This window comes from Trichechus manatus, unplaced genomic scaffold (genome assembly GCF_000243295.1).
Source record: "Trichechus manatus latirostris isolate Lorelei unplaced genomic scaffold, TriManLat1.0 scaffold00069, whole genome shotgun sequence".
Taxonomy (NCBI): domain Eukaryota; kingdom Metazoa; phylum Chordata; class Mammalia; order Sirenia; family Trichechidae; genus Trichechus; species Trichechus manatus.
The window spans coordinates 7,502,521-7,522,744 of NW_004444005.1; the positions used below are offsets into that span (position 1 = coordinate 7,502,521).

General features: G+C 54.0%; 1 protein-coding gene across 2 annotated transcripts in view; it reads left to right on the forward strand.

The window, feature by feature from the left end:
* Positions 1-20,224, forward strand: part of FBLN1 (fibulin 1) — a 124,618-nt gene that overhangs the window by 5,811 nt on the left and 98,583 nt on the right. For both annotated transcript variants that reach the window (XM_004380010.1, XM_004380011.1), the window contains exons 2-4: positions 14,025-14,130; positions 17,329-17,461; positions 19,890-20,061. In XM_004380010.1, coding sequence (XP_004380067.1) covers positions 14,025-14,130; positions 17,329-17,461; positions 19,890-20,061 — 411 coding nt within the window. The remainder of the gene's footprint in view (positions 1-14,024; positions 14,131-17,328; positions 17,462-19,889; positions 20,062-20,224) is intronic.

The window sequence follows — 20,224 nt, forward strand, 5'->3', positions numbered from 1 at the left end:
CCATGGTCCCCACAGCCCTCTGCCCAGCAATTCAGTCCCTCAGGGAGTTTGGATGTGTCTATGGAGCTTCCATGACCTTTCCTTGTACAAGTTGTGCTTATTATTTCCATTTTACAGACATGTAAAGTAAGGCCCAAGGAGCCCGGATGGTGCAATGGTTAAGTGCTTGGCTGCTCACCAAAGGTTGTCGGCTTGAACCCACCCGGTGGCTCCTCGGGAGAAAGACCTGGCCATCTGCTTCTGTAAAGATTACAGCCTAGAAAACCCTATGGGGCAGGTCGGTCACCGGGGGTCACTGTGAGTCACAGTCAGCTCGACGGCACCCAGTGACGACAGCAGAGTAAAGCACAGAGCGGTTCAGCAGCGTGCCCGAGACAACACCGGAAATCAGCAGCGGAAACCAACCCGGTTACCATCCAATCGATTCTGACTCATGGTGACCCCACGTGTGGCAGAGCAGAACTGCGCTCCATAGGGTTTTTAGTGGCTGTGACCTTTGGGAAGCAAATTGCCAGGCCTTTCTTCTGAGGTACCTCTCAGTGGATTTGAGCTGCCAAACTTTTGATTAGTAGTTGTCATGGATTGAATTATGTCGCCCAAAAAATGTGTGTAAGAATTTGGCTGGGCCATGATTCCTGATACTGTGTGATTTTCCTGTATGTTGTAAATCCTGCCTCTATGATGTTAATGAGGGAGGGTGGGCGGCAGTTGTCTTAGTGAGGCAGGACTCAGCTACAAGATTGGATTGTGTCCTGAGGCAGTCTCTTGAGATAGAAAAGAGAGAAGTGAGCAGAGAGACAGGGAGACCTCATGCCACCAAGAAAGCAGTGCCAGGAGCAGAGCGCGTCCTTTGGGCCTGGGGTCCCTGCATGGAGAAGCGCCTAGTCCGGGGGAACATTGATGAGAAGGCCGACAGAGAGAAAGCCTTCCCCTGGAGCTGACGCCCTGAATTTGGCCTTTTAGCCTACTTTACTATGAGGAAATAAACTTCTCTTTGTTAAAGCCATCCACTTGCGGTATTTCTGTTACAGCAGCACTAGATGACTAAGACAGTAGTCGAGCTCCTCACCGTTTGTACCACCCAGGGACTAGTAAGCAGAGGAGCTGGACATGGAACCCATGGTCCTAACCATTGGGTGTCTTGCCTTACGCTTAGTGCGGGAAATAAAAACTGACCGGAAAGCCTCTCGACAATCCCTAAAGAGAGCTGCGTACAAGACTGGCACTGTTAGGAGGGGCAGGCGTTCCCCAAACACGGGGGAGACCATAGAAGTGGAGCCACAGCCTGGGCCTCGGGGGACTGGCCCCCAAGGTGTCAGGTCAGTTGGGGGAGCCTGTGCTGTGCCGGGGGAAGCAGCCCGCTGTGGTGGGGTGCAGGGTGCTGCTGGTATTCCCAAGTCAGGTTCTCCTCTCTCCACCTGGGTGGGGCTCAGAGCCCCCCAAGGAGCCCAAGGCCTGCGGTGACCCTCCACCTGCAGGGGCGAGGCCAGAGCCCCGCAGGAGGCTGGGTGAGGTCTGGAAGTATCCATGGGGGAGGGTCTTCTTCCCTTTGCTGGCCCCTCTGTGAAGGAAGTGTGCCTGGCGGCCCTGGGCTCCGGGCACAGCAGTGTGGGCCAGCATCTAAGGGGACGGTCCTGGGTGGTAAGTCGTGGACCTGTTTAATCAGTGCTGCCTGCCGAAGGCTGTACTGATGTGTGCAGTGCCAGGCGGGGACCCGGAAACTGGGGATCCCGCCCGGCTCTGCACTGACTTTGTGGAGGACCCAATGGGTAAGAGCCCCCTGGCCACTGCTTCCCCAAGGTCAGAGATCCAGACCCTGTTTCCCCCAGTAAGGGATTTGCCATGTGTGCTGCTACTGGCTCTGCCACCTGCTCAGGGGGACGCCGGGTCAGCAGGGATTTGGACCCTCCTGACTTCACATGCTCTGGTTAGCAGCAAAGCGCTAAGACCAACAGGCTAGCCTTGGGGTCCGGTTACAAGGTGTTATGCCAAGCACTGAGGAGGATTTGGGAAGGAATGGTTTGTGTATCAGGATACAGATACACAAACTGTTTGTGATCGGCGGGGAAACTGAGGCCCGGGCAGGGGTGTGGCTTGTCCAGGATCACTTAGCTGGTGAGTGGCGTCATTTATCTGCTGTGGCACGGTTCTGTTTGCAAACCTCTCCCGAGCAGCTCCCGTGAGCCTAGTCCAGCCCTGTGAACCCAGCATTTGCCAGCATGATTGCTCATGTATTTGACAATCGCCCTTTGAGGAGCCAGGCCCTGGGCAGGGCACCAGGGACACAGGACAGACAAGGCGCCTGCCCACTGGGGCTTGCTTACTGTCTTGGTGTCCTGGGGTTTCAGTGACAAAGTGCCTTCAACGAGGTGGCTTACAACATCAGGAACCTATTGCCTCGCAGTTCTGGGGGCCAGAAGTCTGAAATCAAGGCGTCGGCAGGGCCGGTGAGAAGTGGACAGATGTAGGCATTTGGGGGTGGACGGGACTCGCTGAAGGAGTGGCGGTAGAGGCTGGGGGAGGAGGGTCTGTGAAGGCTGGCCTCCTTCATTTTGGTGTGAGCAGTGGGTGGAAGGTGATGATGTTACTGAGACGGGGAAGACTGGATGACGGGGATGGGGACAGTCGGGCATTCAGTTGTGGTCACCTTGAGTGTCCTGGTAGACACCAAGGTGCAGGTGATGAGTAGCAGGGTGCACGTAGGAGCCTGGGGCTCCGGAGAGCTCAGGCTGCAGCCAGAACGTGGGAGGCGCCGGCACACGGGGGAAATGGACGGGATCGCCCAGGAGATGGAGAGAGAGAAGGGGCCACAGGACCAGGCCCTCCCTGGGGCATTCCACTTCTCGGAGGCAACGTGAGGAGAAGGCAACAGGTAGCCGAAACCACGAGGGTGGTCAGCCATGTGGAGCGCTGCGGGGAGGTCGAGGAAGTCGGGGGCCGGGCAGGGCCTCTGGAGGTTGCCGGGCATCTTGTCCCGAGTGTTTGGTGAGCGGACGGGAGATGGCCATGTGGGGGACAGGGCAGAGGGACACTGAGCATAGTCACCTCCTCGGGGGCGTTGCAGAGACCTGGGTGGGGTCTGGAACATTTCGGGGACGGTGGAAGCACTTAGGGTGTGTTTTTATGCAAATGAGATGGCCTTTTCTGGAAACTTGAACCTTCCTTGAACCACCGTGTTTTCCTTTTGGGTTCTGTCACCTGCAGGAGTAAAAATGTACTCTAAGTGTTGCGCCTACGTGGGAAGCATCGCTTCTCGTTTGGGCTTGGAGCTTCTCTGCACAACCGCACTGCGCACTTCCCGCGGTTTCTGGGCCAGTAGGCTGGTGTCACGCCACCGGGAATTTCGTCAGCCCAGGATCCGTCCACGGGCCGGGGATTGGAAACCCGTTCTGGACTCCACGCCAGCGCCTCCACTCAGTTCACAGACAAGGTCACTAAACCTGGACTTCCTTCCGGTGGAAGAACCCTCGATGGGGGAGTTATAACCAGACCCTGGCCCCCGTTATCACAGCCCTGAGCCCTCCCACTGTGATGGTTTGCACGCTGAACAATCTCAGTATGGTAGCTCAGGGCCTCACAGGCCGCTCGGAAATGTTTCTTGCTGATCAGGCATTGCCCAGTGCTCCTGCGATGTTTACCTCTAGCAGACTGACGTTCTGGAAGTTTCTACCCAGGCAATCGTACAGAACTCCGCTGACCGCGGAGAGAATATGAGGCCACGTCCTACTCGTCAGATGTGAGGTCCCTGTTGGGCTGTGTTACCTGGGCTTCTCTGGACCACGAGCCTCTGCATGCCTTGAAACGTGTAGCCTGCCATTGGGTGTCCATCAAAATGACTGTGATTTCACAGTCAGCACTGTAATCCTTACCAAGGTTTAATTCACCTGGATGCGGCACTGGTGGTTCAGTGGTAGACTTCTTGCTTTCCACGTGGGAGACCCGGGTTTGATTCCCAGCTGGTGGACCTCATGTGCAGCTACGGCCTGCCTGTCAGTGGAGGCTTGCAAGTTGCTGTGATGCTGAACAGGTTTCAACAGAGCTTCCAGACTAAGATGGACTAGGAAGAAAGGCCTGGCAATCTAGTACTTCCTAAAATCAGGTGATGAAAATCCTATGGATCACAAGGGTCCAATTCACAACCCATCACGAGGATGATGCAGGACTGGGCAGCATTTCTTTCTGTTTTGCAGGGGATCACCGTGCTTGATAGCACCTAACAACAACAATTAAAGCCCTTTCAAGACCCGTGGATCATATGGTATCCTACCCACTTTTTATGCCTCTGGAGTTCTTTGGAAAGGGGGTAGCCCCGATTTTTAACACATTTGGCCTCAGGATGGGAGCCTTTTGAAATGCATGAAACTCAGAAAGCCTCATTTTTGTGTAGATTGAGCATTGTCTCAGGTGATGCCTCCTGCATATGTGAATTTTCTAAACTTTTGACAGGTTTGCCTTTATTTCTATGAGATAAGCCTCCTCACTACGTTTTCCAGTTACTACTGAGAATGTACTTATATAAAGAATAAGCTATTGCTACTCTTTGTTCAGTCATAGTGGTCATTTTCTCCTTGATGCCATTCATTGTTTTCAGGGGTTACTGGCTTCCTTCTTTTCTAACTTCTGAACAGTAAATAATGCTCTTCCAATAAGGAATAATGCATTGCAGTGATACTTTTCAAGAGACTGAACTCCTATAAGTTATTCTTACCCTGTATTCAATCTTAGGGCCCAATCATTGCTTCCACGTGTAACAGGTGGAATGCACCTCTGTAAGCAGTTCCGCAGTATTCCAGGGCAGCTGTTTCTGCTCCTTAGCTGTTAGTACTGCTTTTGTTATAATGAAGAATACACAGTAGTGGTAATTTTCCTGAGATTCAAATTCCTTTAGTTTTATGTATTTGGCCTGACAGTACTTTTTTTTCAGTGATGAACGATGCATTGTAGTGGTAATTTTCCTGAGATTCAAATTCCTTGGCTTTATTAATGTGGGCTGTAAGTACTGCTTTTGCAGTAAGGAAGAACGCATTGTACCACGTTTTGAAAAGTTTCATGAAAAATAATAAAAAGGCTAAGAAGAAGGAGACCAGAGTAAAATGTATGTGCCATCATTGCCAGGTGCCTTCAGGTTTTACCTTATATTTTGCAAGTTTTCAAGAAATTAAAACAAACAAACTGATTTTATTGTTGACTCATATCAGCAAGATTTATGTCATCCATGGTCTGGCAGGACACATATGATCCCAGATAATGGGTATCAAAATCCATAACTCATAACAAAAACTCTGAATTGATCCTTTAATCAGCATGCCTTCGTTAATGAAAACGCATAGTATCAACAACAAATTCAAAAGAGAAAATAACTGGATCTTGAAAGGATTTTAACTGGAAGAAATTTTGTTTTAACTGCTGTCTCAGGTGGGTAGTAGGGGAAAAACATCAAATAGTCTAGTAAAGCAAAAAGGAAGTTTTATTCGGCATATATTCAAAAAGGCAGAAGTGGGAAGTGGACAAGCATCCTGCTAGAGCCATGTCTGCCCGAGTCCAAGGAAATATCACAGAACAGACAAAAGTAGGAAAACGGACAAGCATGCTGCCACAGCCATGTCTGCCCAAGACCAAAGAATATTACAGAATAGGCAAGAATGGGAAAATGGACGAGCATGCTGCCACAACCATGTCTGTCCGAGTTCAAAGAACAGTTACAGAGCCATCAGTATATATTAACATTACAAATGGGCAAAACCACTGAAAGCTTAGCCTTTTCACAGATTGGCTAGAAACTGCGATCCTACATTTTGAATTGTCTTTCTTAACAATCATTGGTACAGGTTTCAGTAACAAGAATCAGGAGGGTCTTCTTTGGTCCAACAAATTTCTGTTCACTAAATGCTAATAGAAAAAGATCCGAGTGGAAAATCTTTTGTCTTCTGTTTGATTGTCGTTTTGTGAAAACTTCCTTAAGATGATTTCTGAGATTGTCCCATCTATTGTCTATCTCAGGGCCCAGCTGATGTGTCTTTGTGAGTCTGTGAGGGCCCAGCCCCAGCTTAGTCACAATTCTCCATGTTCAAGGAGAGAGAATAATAACTCCAATATTATTTCCTAAATCGGGTGATAACTGGTAGGTACCTGGCACCTGTGAATAGACTCTTTCTACCCGCTCAGGGTTACCTAGGACAAGTGTTCTCTGTCCTGAAGAGAGATAGCTTGGTGGGGTGTCAACCATCTGGTAACATGTCAGCCCGAGACAGAGTGATATTTCTATGAAAAAGAATGTTTCCTCAATACTGGTGAAATAACTTACGTATTTATTTAGTTTTGGAGATTGTGGTTGTTCCCGCGGTCACAGTGCTGTTCTAAGCACTTTTCCTGGAAGATCTCACTGATCCTCCCAGGCCTACACAGCAGGCATTGGGACCACCCCATTTTACAGATAAGGAAAATGAGGCTCAGTAAGGTTTAGGAAGTGGAGGAGCCAGGTTTAAGGCTGGACAGCTTTACCCTAGAACTCTGGCCTTTCCCAGGAACGCCTGAGCCGAAGATGAATGAGATTTTGCAAGAGAGTTTGTTCTTGGTTTAAGGTGGGAGCCCTAGTGGTGCAGTGGTTAAGCACTAACCGAAAGGTCGGCGGTTTGAACCCACCAGCTGCTCTGTGGGAGATTAGGCTTTGCTTCTGTAAAGATTAAAGCCTTGGAAACCCTATAGGGCAGTTCTACTCTATCCTATAGAGTCATTTGAGTTGGAATCGACTTGATGGCAATGGGTTTGGTTTTGTTTATGGTTTATATTTAGGATTGTGCTTTGTGGGTCTAATTTACAGTCAGATTACGAGAATCAGATTACAACTGTGGTTGACTGAACTTTCTTGTCTGAGAAAAGGAAAGTGATCTATGAGAGGACAGAACATACAGACTCAAGTCCCCAGGTCTCTCTGGAGGGTGCCCACAGCCCAGCAACAGGCATTAACCGGTGGATAATTTTCAAGCAATGGCGGGTGTCCTCATGGGGTTACCTAAAGTTGTCCTGCTCACCAAGGTCAGTGGTTGCTCCAGATTACTCTGTTGACCCACAATGTCAGAGGCTGCTCGGACGTGGCGGGGCTGGTGCATGGAATTTCTTGTATTTTACGCCCTTCTGAAGGCATTGCCAGGGGGTCTGTGGCTGGCTGACCTGGTTGGTTGTTGACACTGTGAAATTCTTGGTACCAATGGGGTTGTGGTGTGGAGTTGTGGTGGGGGAGTCTATTCCCCTTGTTCTCTTCTTGGCCATTGCCCCTGGCCTGGCCATATGCCTGTGCCAAAGGGGGATGAACCACTGCAAATCCCACTCCATCATCTGGAACCCTCTCTCTGTTTGTTCTTTCACTAACATTGCTGAGTTTCTGCTGTGTGAGGCCCAAGGGTTCAAACCTAGGTGATGTGATGCTGGAACCTGGTTCCTCCACTCTCTTCACTCAGTGCTCCCCAGAGTAACTCCTCAAGGAGCGTAATAAAAATGGGGACCAGCACTCTTTCATATGAACCCCTTTGACTCAGAACCTTCGACTCATAACCTGTGTTTAAGCTGGAGCCCCCAGGTAAATACCTCAGCCTTGACCAGTAGGCTGGTGAGCTTCGACCAGTTAGTTCTGGCTCCATCTGACCACCGATCGGTCACAGATCCTTCACTCTAAACTCCTGATAATCCTACTCCAGCCACAAAGTCTGCAGAGCCATGTAAACAGGACACCTCCCAGGAGAGAAATCCATCGCATAAATCCTGAATCTTGATAGTGTTCCTCCCTTTGACTCAGTTCCTCTCCTTCTGGGGCTCTGGCCTAAGCAAACAATCCTGACTTTATGACCTTATGAATAAAGATTTATTTTTGAATAAAGATGTTCCACCCAGAGCTGTTTGTTCCTGATAGTGAAAAATTGGAAGTGGCATATATCCTAAGAGAGGGGAAATGGGTGAGGAAGTGATGCCACTTCTACTCGGCTGTTTGACTAATATAGTGCAAACCCTGGGTTGGGCACAGTGATATAAAAACGAATTGAAAACACAGCCCTTCTCCCTCCGTAAGGAACAGTCAGTGTCCAGGGTAGAGGGTTATGCAGTAGTTATTATAATGACTCTGCAATAATGTTAAAAAAAAAAAAAGTTTGGGATAGGATGCTTAAATGACCAAGCTACAAACTTATATAAACAAGTAAATAAAACAAGGTGAAAAACCTCCCAGTCCTGAAAGCAAGACTGAAAATAGTGCAGCAAAATGTCACAAAACAATTGCTTTCAAGTAGGGGCCCTGAGGAGCTTTATTTTCACAAAGTGAAGTTTTTTTTAATTGAATGTGTATGTGTTTAAGACAAATACCACAATAAACGTAAACGTTATTGCATTAGTACATTAGGCCGTTTTTCAGCCATACCTTAAAGACTCAGTTTTCCAAACCCTGCCCTTTCATCACCTGGCACCTTCTCTGCCATCATGGAGGCCTTGCAGGCAGCTGAGTGCAGTAGAGGGTCAGGCTGAACTTGGAGACCTGCTCCCAGGCCTGGCTCCCACTCACCAGCCTTACTTCTTTGGTCAGCCAGTTGACTGCTTTAAGCCTTGGGTCACACATCTGAAAAATGCAGTGGGCCCAGCTCTGTGGGGGAGTTTGCATTATACCAGAGGTCACTGTTCTTGCTTGGAGCGTTGCACCGGCTTGCAGGCCACAGGGTGTGCCCAGGTACAAAAATGTGTGTGTGTGTTTTACCGTGTGCAAATTTAAGCTAAAGAAAGAAGCATCTTCAGGAGCCTGAAGCTCTGGGAAGTTCTGGGCTTCAGATACATCAGCATCAGGGTGGGGGAGGCCCCCTGAGGGGGGACATAGAGAGAAGAGAAGAGGGTCTAGGACATAACTTGAGGGGCACCAGTGTTTACAGGAAGTGTACAGGGGTGGATGGCCACCTGTCGGTTTGTCAGACTGTGTTGGCTTGCATATTGCTGGTAATTCGAGTACCAGCGGGGTCACCCGTGGTGGACAGGTTTCAGCAGAGCTTCCGGACTAAGACAAACTAGGAAGAAAGGCCTGGCCATCTACTTCCAAAAATTAACCAATCAAAGCCTCATGCATCAAAACAGAATATTGTCTGATATAGTGCTGGAAGATGAGCCCCCTTGGTTGGAAGGCACTCAAAGTACACAATGGCCTCACCAATGGACTTGAGCATACCAGCGATGTGAAGATGGTGCAGGACCAGGCAATGTTTTGTTCTGTTGTACACGGGGTCCCCACGAGTTGGGGCCAACTCGAAGGCTGCTTACAACAACAAGCAGGGGTGGAGGAGCCCATGAGAGAGACAGAACAGGACCTGCCTGAGAGGTGTGGGGAGACCTGGAAGAAGGTGGGTGGCTAAGGGGGCAGAGAAGCCTGGGAGGTAGGAATGGGCAGGAGGGTCAGTGCTTCTGCGTTTGAATCTGGGCAGTTGTCAGTGATCTTGGGGCGGCGCAGAGTCCAGGGAGCGGTGGGAGTGGAAGCCTTGCGGCAGAGGGTTGCTGATGTTGGACCGGGTATGATCCTAGAGCTGTTGTGTATATGCATGATTTCATGAGGCTGAGAAGGCCCTGGGTGGGGAGTAGGTGCAGATGTGGGGGCACAGATGACAATGGGCCACGTCGTGAAGACAGCCTTAGTTTTGGGGAACACTAAGTCCCTTCTGGAGTTCCTGGGTGGTGCAGTTAATGTGCTTGGCTGCTAACTGAAAGGTTGGAGGTTCAAGTCCATCCAGAGGCACCTCAGAACAAAGCCCTGGCAGTCTACTTCCCCAAGGTCAGCTGCTGAAAACCCTGTGGAGCACAGTTCTACTCTGACACGCGTGGGGTCACCATGAGTCGGAACTGACTCCAGAGCAACCGGTAAGTCCCTTCCCCAATTTAATTCTGAGTTTCTATGAAACGCACGTCTGCCCTGAGGCCCTCCCAAGCCCTGCAGACCAGCTGCACACTGCACCTTGGTGGGTGTTGCCATCGGCCACCACCTGTGCCTCCCCGGTGAAGCATGTGGTGCCAGATTTAATTTGCATTTATTATGCATCTGTACTGTGCCAGAGAGGGTTGGGCCTGTGTGAGGCCCTTTCACATCTGAAGCTGGTTTTGCCACTAGGTGACAGTCCTCGGGATGGGCCGTGTCTGGGAGGTAGTGGGAGAGAGGGTCACTGGGCACCTTGGAGTCAGAGGGATTTGAGTTGGACCCCAGCATGGCTAGTTGGAAGTCTGGCCTTGGTGAACACTGCATTTCATGATTCTCTGAGCCTTTTGCTTCCTCATCTGTAAAATGGGCATAGTGACGGTACCAGGCTCTCTTAGGGTGGCCGAGGGGATGAGAGCTGGTGAATGAATGGGGCCTTCCCAGCAGGGCCCACTGCGTGTCAGGGGTCTAGGGAATGGAGGTTGTTTATTATGAAGAGATGGTGATCCATGGTGCCCTCCTGGGTCTGCCCTCTGGACCCCTGCCTCGTCACCCTCCAGCCTTGCCACCCTCCCTAGTGGACTTCTCGCGGTCCCTCTGATGGGATTGTGCAGAGCCTTTCCCTTGGCTAACAGGGCGCTTCCTGCTGGCCGTGTGCTGATCCCAGTGGGACAGAGCCCCCAGGTGGCCCCCTGTTTGCACGGGTTCCAGCTTTGGGGCTGCTTGGAACATTGTAGCCACATTCCAGGGACATTCCAAGTTTCCACACTGACCAAAGGTCTTAACATTTTATTGTCCTGCTGAGAATAAGGACCAAAGTGCTCAAGGCTCCCCAGCAGGAATCATTTCCAGATGTTTCTGCACTCAGGGCAAAAGGGTCTAGCCCTGCTGAGCCGGCAGGAGGCTTTGAGGCTGCAGCTCATATTTGGGGGATTTGGCACACTAAAATGCAGCCATGGCTCCCCCGTTTCTCAGGGGTAAGGGCAAGCAAATGCCCTTTGTTCATTTAACACAAAATCTAGCCACTGTTTACTGAGAGCTTACTGCGTGCTCGGAACTTTATAAACTTTATCTGCCTTCTCAGCAAGTCAGCATGGGTATTATGAGTCCTATTTTACAGATGAGGAAGCTGAGGCTCAGGGTCCCAGACTGGAAGTGGTGGCATTGGGATTTGAGCTCAAATCTATGTGAGCCCAAGCTTTCCTTCTTTCTACGAAACCCTTGAGCCACTATGTGCCAGCTTTTGTGCCAAGGAATAAGAGGACAAGATATTGATCCTGCAGTTGGGAGGGTAAGGCAGACGACAGACCTTGGAATATTAGGCAACGGTGCAGTGTGTGCCACCACAAGGCGGTGGGGTGGGGCGAGGGGACACCCAGGCCCGATGGGTGGGCAGGAAGGCTGCAATGAGGAGGTGGTGGACTATGGGAGAGACGGGCCGGGGCTGGCAGAGGCTGTGAGAGACACAGGTGTGAGACACAGGCAGGGAGTGGAGTGGGCCTGGCGGATTATGGGGTGAAGGGAGTGCTGGGAGCGGGGAGTGGGATTGGCTGTGTGGGGGAGGTCAGCCTTGGGGTCAGGCCACGTGGCTGGGTCCCAGTCATCCATGGGGTGAGGCACAAAGCCATTGTTACCTGTGACAGATAAGGCCCTGTGTTTTGTGAATGCTTTTGTTAAAATAAATCGGAGCAAAAACGAATGAATGGGTGGATAGATAGGTAGGTAGGTAAGTGGATGGATCAAACCAGTTGCCACCAAGTTGATTCTGACTCATGGTGACCTCATGTGTGTCAGAGTAGAACTGTGCTCCGTAGGGTTTTCACTGGCTGTGATTTTTCAAAAGTTGATCGCCAGGCCTTTCTTCCAAGGTACCTCTGAGTGGACTTGAACCTCCAACCTTTTGGTTAGGAGCTGAGAGCTTAACTGTTTGCACCACTCAGGGATGATAAATGATTGATAGATAGACAGACAGACAGATAGACGATAGATAGATGGTAGATAGGTAGATGGATAGACATGTGGTAGATAGGGAGACAGGTAGATAGATAAATAGGTGGATAGATGATAGACAGACAGACGCATTCAAGGTTTTCCCTTTAAGAGTGCAGCTCTTACTAGTGATGCCTTTCCTGCTGTGGGGCCAGGAGACTCACAACTCCAGACAGTTTATCTGAGCCCCGGCTAATGGTGAGTGCCCACGTTCACTGGGCAGCATTGCTGGGAATACAGAGAGGGGACAGCTGAGGCAGGGACGGACCGAGTGGCCGGGTCGCAGGAGGCTGGTGGGCTTTGCTGGGGGTTGAGTTGTCCCCCTTAACCACACCCACTGGAGACTCCTGCCGCCAGCCTGGGGGCGCCGGTGCGTGTGCGATGGGGTGACGTACAGCTCTCACTACCGAGCCCTGGGGGAGGGGGAGAGCCCTGGAGTTGTAGGTGGGAGACTGGGGCTCAAGGAGAGACCCCTCCTCCCTGCGGCCATGCATTTGGTCCCAGCCTCTGCCTCCTCACCCTCCAACAATGATGCCCCTCCAGGGCCTTTCTGGAGTGGAACCCTCTCCTGGAAAGTTCTCGGTGACTGAGTGGCAGGTCCCCCCTCTCCTGCCTAGGGCAGGACCAGCATTTGAAGGCAGGGTGATCCCAGACGCACCTTTGCATGGCTGGCGGAGGGTGGTCTAAGCTGGGTTTTAGGGAGTCTTGCCTCATGCTGAGCTCAAGCGCAAGCCTCCCTTTGGGGCCACCCCAAGGCCCAGCCTTGGAGAAATCATGAGCTCAACCAGAGCGCCCCAGCCGTTGGGCCAAGAAACGCTGCCAGGCCCGCGTGGTTCACACCCTGCCAGGACCCTGGCGGTGTTTCTCAGAGCCTGATTCTGACGTGTCCTGCTTCGGGTGGCCTGCCTGGCAGCTGCGGCTGGTCACCGTGCCTCCTGGCCTGCTCATGCTCCCCTGGGGGCCGCCCGTGCTGGGGGAGAAGTTACTCCCTGATTGCTCCTTTTGTGGGGCCTGGTGGGCCCTCTCCTCCCACGAGCCGAGGGGCCAGGTTTCTGCGGTGGGCGTCCACTGGGGTGGCAGCCTGGGGTGAGGCTGGAGCCAGATTAGGACAAGAGGGCCTGGGTCCCAACTGGCCATTATCCAGCTTGGAGGGCAGCGGTTTGACCCACCTGAGCCCTTTGTCTGCCCTTTGGGTGAGAAGAAAAGACGCCTTAACCCATCCTCTCTGGCCAGCCAGCTTCGTCTTCGCCAAACTTCCTGTAATTGTTTCTGCAAAAGAAAGGGTCTTGGGGCAGATCAGGGTTGAAATCCATTACCAGCCTCGGTTTCCTCTTCTGTGCAATGGAACTTGAGGCCGCTCTCACAAGTTGCTGTGGCGAGTCAATGAGAGCACAGTCTGAGCGCAGAAGCTCATCTAGAAGTGGTGGCTCTTACCTTCTTAGGAATGTCACCGTTGTGTTTTGGGGGTCCCCCTTTCCACGACGTCCTCCACACCTGGCACGCATGGTTCCTGCTTCCTAGCGTGTTCCCACACAGCGGGCCAGGCCCCGGCTCTTTAGGGAAGCCTCCTTCCGTTGTCCCAGTTTCAGGGAGCAGGCCGCCCCACCTGCACCGTTTGTGTTTAATGGTGTGTTCTGCCTCTGGGCCAAGGGGGAGTCAGGCTGGCTGTGTCCCGACTGCGGAGCTCGTCTGCGGCGCGTTCATGCCTCGTCGTCTCTCTCGCCACCCCCCACCCCGGGCCGTGAAGGCCGGGACTCCAGTTGTATCTCGGTTGTGTGGCCGGGGCAGGACTCCATGGTGCATGCTGGGATCTCCAGTGCCTGTCAGAATTTGATTGGGAAGACAATGGTAGAGGTTTTAGGCCTCTCTGGGAAGGAGTGGGGGTGTGCCCCCAGCCTGGGATGCAGTGGGGTTTTCCGCACGGGAGTGCAGAGTAACTGAAGGGTGAACAGCTGTGTCCCCCGTGCCCCTCTCACACCCGCCCGGTGCTGTGGTAGACACCTAAGGAAGTGCCGGGGGAGGGCGCCCTCGGCACACGGGGAGGACGGCGTGGAGAAGGGCGGGAGCCCCGTCACGTCACCCAGCCTCCTGTCCTCCCTCACAGCGGACACAGACGTTCCCATGGAGACCTGCTGTGCCGACGGACATCGCATGGCTACCCAGCAGAAGGCCTGCTCGCTGCCCTACACCTCGAAGTCCAAAGAGTGCAGGTACGTTTTACAGAGCGGTGTCCCTTAGGGGAAGCATGGACGAGGGGACAGGGTGTGCCTGCCCCAGAGAGACCCTGGGCACCCAGGGCCGGCCCGTTGGTCTTGCCTCCCTGCACCGGCCGCTCTGTCCTTTGCGCCCCCAGCTTCCTCGCACTGGAGTCGATCCCCCTTTCTGTGCTGTCCTGTGCTCGTGCGTCTGTCCCTCACTGGGCTGGGGCAGCTCGCGCCTGAAAGCGGGAGGGTCTGGGTTTGCCACCGGCTCTGCCACAGCCGGCCACTCTGGGCAACGCAGTTTCCTTCTAAGAAAAAGGGGGTTGTGGGAGGAGGTGGGACCGCATAACTGAGAGTCCTTTGCAAATAAAATCATGGATTACCTTAAACCTAAAAACACAGAGGAGCCGGGCCCAGAGCAAACAGTTCTGCCAGACCCCTTGTGCAGTAGCCAACCACTGGACTGAAGATTTTTATTCCTCTCTCCCTAAATTGGTCCCTGGGTGGTGCCAACAGTTAAGCGCTCGGCTGCTAACCAAAAGGTTGGAGGTTCAAGACCACCCAGAGGCACCTCGGAAGAAAGGCTTGGCGACCTACTTCCAAAAAAACCAGCCACTGAAAACCCTATGGAGCACAGTTCTGTTATGAAACGCACGGGGTCACCATGAGTTGCAGTCAACTCAGAGGTAACTGGTTACTCCCTAAAGTGACTCCAGCTCCCTGGAAGTTTCGGGAGAGCATAAGCTTAGCTTAGAATAAGTGATGAAAATTGGCAGTGGTGCTCACGATGCAATGCCATGTGATGTCCATCCAGGTGCCCTGCAGCAATCCCATTGTACAGATGAGCACACCGAGCTTTCGCCAGGGCACACAGCCCGTCAGTGCTGGCTTGAGGATTTGAACCCACACCTGCAAGCGCAGGAAAGGCGAGAGTGTGGAAGCATTCCACCATCTGACATCCAGTTGCCTTCTCCGTATCTAACTGGCAGCCATGGGGTGCTGGGTGGGGAGCTGTCACAGGAGGCATGTGTGAGCGGGGCGCAGGCGGAGGAGGGGGAGGTCTGGTGCCCATTCTGGAGCTCAGTGTTTGGGTTCTCAGTGCGCGTAAGCCGCCGGCCAGCCCGGAAGCAGGATGTAAATCTCAGTTTAGGAATTTTAAAAACCAAAGCACTCCCTATAGACCAAAGGAAGGAAGCGGAAACAGGAGACACGGATTATCTGAGCTGACTGGAAGACCACGCCCTCAGGATTTGCAGAGCGTGTGACGAGCGTGAGCCGAGATGTTGGCTCCTGGCGTGGCGGAGTGCTGGAAATGTCAGCCGGGCCGCCCGTTGGCAGTTGTGAAGCCGGGCGCTCGGCGCCAAGCGTTCTGTTTACAGATGGCGATGACGAGAGGCAGCCTGCCCCGAGCAGGAGTGCGGGCCGGGGAGTTGGGCTGATCTGGGTTGGGTTTCCAGCTGTGTGACTTGAGTCAGCTCCGAGTCTCAGTATCCCCAGATGTAAAACAGGGACCATGATACCTTCCTTTCAGAGTCACTGAAATGATCAGAGGTGACGTATGAAACTAGCGCCAGAAAGCAAAACGCTAGGAGTATTTACTGAAATCAAAGACTTAGGAAAACCCAGAAGAGAGGGAGTCAGCCAGCCGAACCCCCAAAGAGCAGACGAAGGAACTGGGGCCAGAGAGGTCGGGTGGCACTTGGGACCCTACTTGTGAAACGGGATTCTAGAGCCCTGGTGGCGCAGTGGTTAAGCGCTCAGCTACTAACTGAAAGATCAGTGGTTTGAACTCACCAGCCTCTCCGAGGGAGAAAGATGTGGCAGTCAGCTTCCATAAAGATTCAAAAAACCAAAACCAAACCCACTGCCTTTGCGTCGATTCTGACTCATAGCGACCGTATAGGACAGAGTAGAACTGCCCATAGGGTTTCTAAGGCTGTAAACTTTATGGAAACTGACTGCCACATCTTTCTCCCACAGAGCAGCTGGTGGGTTAGAACTGCCGACTTTTCGGTTCACGGCTGAGTGCTTTAACCGCTGCGCCATCGGGGCCCCTTTCCATAAAGACTACAGCCTGGGAAACCCTATGGGGCAGTTCTACTCTGTCCTATAGGGTCGCTATGAGTTGGGATTGACTTGACGGCAGTGGGTTTGTTTTGTTGAAGTTTGTTATAAAGGAGCTCTGGTGGTGCAATGGTTAAGCGCTCAGCCGCTAACCAAAAGGTCAGTGGTTTGAACTCACTGGCCGCTCCACAGGAGCAAAAAGACCTGGCAATCTGTAAAGATTACAGTTTAGGAAACCCAACGGGGCAGTCCTACTCTGTTGTGTAGGGTCACGTCGTTGCTCTCAGACAATTTAGTGAAATGCCCGTTATTTGCAAATCCACCGAAAGCATGTGTAAAATGTATGCTAGCACAGTATAGACAAATCTGTCCTGGAGCCTGAGGGCAGCTCTGGAAGCACAGGGACAGCTGGGTACAGACCTTCAGCCCCACAAGGGCAGGGGTGGGAAAAGGGGGGCTGAGAGCCACTATCCGCGGCAGAGGTGGCCCACCCTCTTGGCCTGGACAGGTGTAGGCTGGGCGGCTCCTCTCGCCTCTGCTGGCTTTGGCAGCAGCTGGAGCTATTTTGGATTTGGTTGGGAGCCACCAGTGACTCACACACAGCTCTCACCCGCCTGCCCGAGAAGCCAGTTCCTCCTGCCTCCACACTTGGCTCCTTGGGCCCCGAGGACTTTCTCCCTGGAGCCCCTGACAGGGCTGGGAGATGTGTGTGCCATGGCCGGGCACCGCCATTGCCACCGTTGCTACCATGCCTTGGGCCAGCCCCCTCACTTCTGTGAATGCGTCACCTCTGAATCTGGCCACTGGGGGGATGATCCTTGCAAAGGATTCAGTCTCATAAAGGGTGAAAGGGTCTGGCCTGGTGTTGGCACCAGCATCTTTTGTTCTAGAATGTGGGAGTGTTGTCGGGGTGAGACTCAGAGGTCTGAGGTGAATTGGTTGCTCCAGGCTGCAAGGCTGGGTCTCGACTCGCACCCCAGTCACCACCTGCATTTGTTCTTTATTGAGCGCCTTCTGTACGGGTGCGTGTGCGGAGGGGAAGCCGCGTGTGCAGGGGGAGGCCACGCGACAGATGGCAGAGCTCCCGTTGTGAGGGCTCCTGCCCTGCCCATGGAGCCCTGGCCCACTGCCCTCCACCTGCAGGATGGTCCAGGAGCAGTGCTGCCATAGCCAGCTGGAGGAGCTGCACTGTGCCACCGGCATCAACCTGGCCAACGACGGCTGCACCACACCGCAGGGGGACAACGCCGCCAGCCTCGAGGCCATGTTTGTGAAGGTGAGGCCCGGGGCGCTGGGCCTGCTGCCTGCTCCCCTCCCAGCCGGCAGGTCCTGGCTCCCCCTCCCAGCTCAGCATGCCCCACATTCCTTTCCAGCCAGCAGGACCTGGGCCCCCTCCTAGACAGCAGGCCCTGACTCTCCCAGCTCAGCAGGCCCTGGGCTCCCCAGGCCCTGCACCCCCTGCCAGCCAGCAGGCCCCAGGTTCCCTCCCAGCTCAACATGCCTTGAGCCCCACTCCCAGCCAGCAGGCCCTTCCCCCTCCCAGCCAGTGCTGTCCATCAGCAGGGAGCCTGGGCTCTTTCCCTCTGTGCCCCTGCTCTGAGTCCACCTCTCCTGTGAGTGTGCGGCAGCGGGGGTGCCCAGCCAGGAGGGTGGCAGAACCGTGCATGTCCCCAGCTCCTCGCGTTTAGTCAGGAAACCCTGGCCCGGCCCACGCTGGGGAGACAGGGATGATGTGACCAGCCTTGCTGAGGACCTCCAGTCCCCGGACAGCAACACAGAGGCCAGCAGGGGTCCTCTGAGGTCAGGGCCTTAGGAGCTTCTTCTCTGCTCAGGGTAGGGACCCTCCATTCCCCCACCCCCAGGAGCCCCTACAGCTTCCCTGCCCTAGGGCTCATTGGGTGGAGCTCAGAATGGGCCCCCCCAAGGCCTCTGATGTTACATGACCACAGCCATCCTAGAGGAGGAAACTGAAGTTCAGGGAGGACCACACCCCAAAGTGGCCTCTCAGCAGCGGCCCTGAGGGTCCTCCCGCACCCAGCAGGTGAGGGGCCTGGGAGGCAGCAGGGCAATCTCTACACAGCCAATCCTGGGTCTCCAAGGCCAGGCCAGGTGACTCAGGTCCCTGTCACTGTAGAAGGTGAGAAGTTCCTAACAGCACACCTAGCTCTGAAAACTGTAAATAAAGGAATGCCGTCAGACTGTCGGAGCCCTGGTGGCTCAGTGGTTAAGAGCTCGGCTGCTAACCAAGAAGTTGGCAGTTGAAATCCACCAGGCGCTCCTTGGAAATCCTATGGGGCGGTTCTACTCTGTCCTGTAGGGTTGCTATGAGTCGGAATCCACTTGACGGCAAAGGGTTCAGTTTTTGGTTTGGTCAGACTGTCCCTCCCTGCTACCTGCTGAGGGGGGAAAAGCAAGACTGACAGGGAGCTTGGGTTTGGAAGTCAGCCTGATCCTCAGGCTTCTGCTGGAGGTGCCGGGTGAGGGGAATGAGTTCCCTGGAGAAAGATGTCCCATCCCCAGTTAGGACGGTGAGGAAGGGACTGCAAGGAGCAAGAATCCAAAGGAATGAAGTCAGGATTCCAGGAGGGGCCGTGGGTTCTCTGGCCCAGCCCTTTCTGTCTGGGAATTCTCTCCCCACACAGTCTGGGATGTGGAGAGGACTCCGCAGGCCGGGAGTGGGGTCCAGGGCCCACCCACTCTGGGCCTCTGCAGGCTTTCGTGCAGGGAGGCTGCTGGCACAAGGGAGCTGTGTAGGGTGAGGGTGGGTTGGTGTGGTCCGGGGTTTCCTGGGAATCCCGAGCGTCTGATGACCGTCTCCAGGACAGGGCTGGGCTCTGCAGACGCCGTCCGTCTGGCAGACGGCTGTGCCAGTGTCCCCAGACATGAGAGAAAAGGAGGTGTGGAAAAGTGTGGAACATTCTGTGGGAGTGGGAGCAGATCTCTTCGGCAGACGAGTGATTTGTGTTTCTGGGAAGCATGACTCACACCCTGAAAGGTGGACTCGTTAACAAGCACTCCCACTCTTTTCTGGCAGCAGCGGGGTAGAATAAGCAGTGTGGAAGGCCCATCAACCTTCACGGAAACTACAGCAAAAACCACACCTCCTGGGCTCCCACTCTGGGCTTTCTGGAAAGTTCTGAGTCCTTTTTAGGATCCCCACTTAGGGAGGACTGAAGTGGGGCTTTTTGTGGGCAAGGGGAGTGTGGTTCAGGAGCTCAGGCATGAGGACATGGGGCTCACATGTACGTTGGGGAACGCAGGGGTGCAGGAGACAGGCAGTCACTCTGTCCCTTGCTTTATCCCTTGCCCGGGGACACTCGTGCTTGTCAAATGCAGGCTGTCTTTCCTGCTGCCCAGACCACCGAACGGGCTTGGGAGAGAGGGACACAGTCCTCATGCCTTCTTTGGGGCCTGGCTAGAAAAATCTTAGACCACACACAAGGAACGGGCTCCTTGGGGGGCTCTTGTGGCCCCTGTACGAGGCTCCGCATTCCTGGAGGTGTGTAGGCAAAGCCCGCTGGCCACTGGACAGGGGTGTTGAGGAAGGCAGTTGGGTATCGGGGCAGGAGGGGTGGGTGCAGCACATGCCGGGACCTACGAGATTTGGGAGCAGTAAGGCCCAGGTTACTGCCAGCCGAGCCCCCCGCCCGGGCCCCACCTGGCCGACCAGCCAGCTTCTCCGTGTGGTCTCCACCTGTCTGCAGAGGTGCTGTCACTGCTGCCTGCTGGGGAGGGCGGCCCAGGCCCAGGGCCAAAGCTGCGAGTACAGCCTCATGGCCGGCTACCAGTGTGGGCTGGTCTTCCGGGCGTGCTGCGTGAAGGGGCAGGAGAGCGCAGACTTCACGCCGGGGGACGTCGGCGACCTCCAGGAGACAGGTAGGTCCCCTCTGCCTTCCCTCCTGGGTGGGGAGGGCGTGCACGGCCAGCTGTCTAACTCAGCACAGACTGATCTGAGTTGTCGGGCATTTCCGAGAGGCGGGACCTGGGGGGAGACGGAGAGCATGTGCTCCAGAGTCGGACCGATCTGGGGTCATGTCCT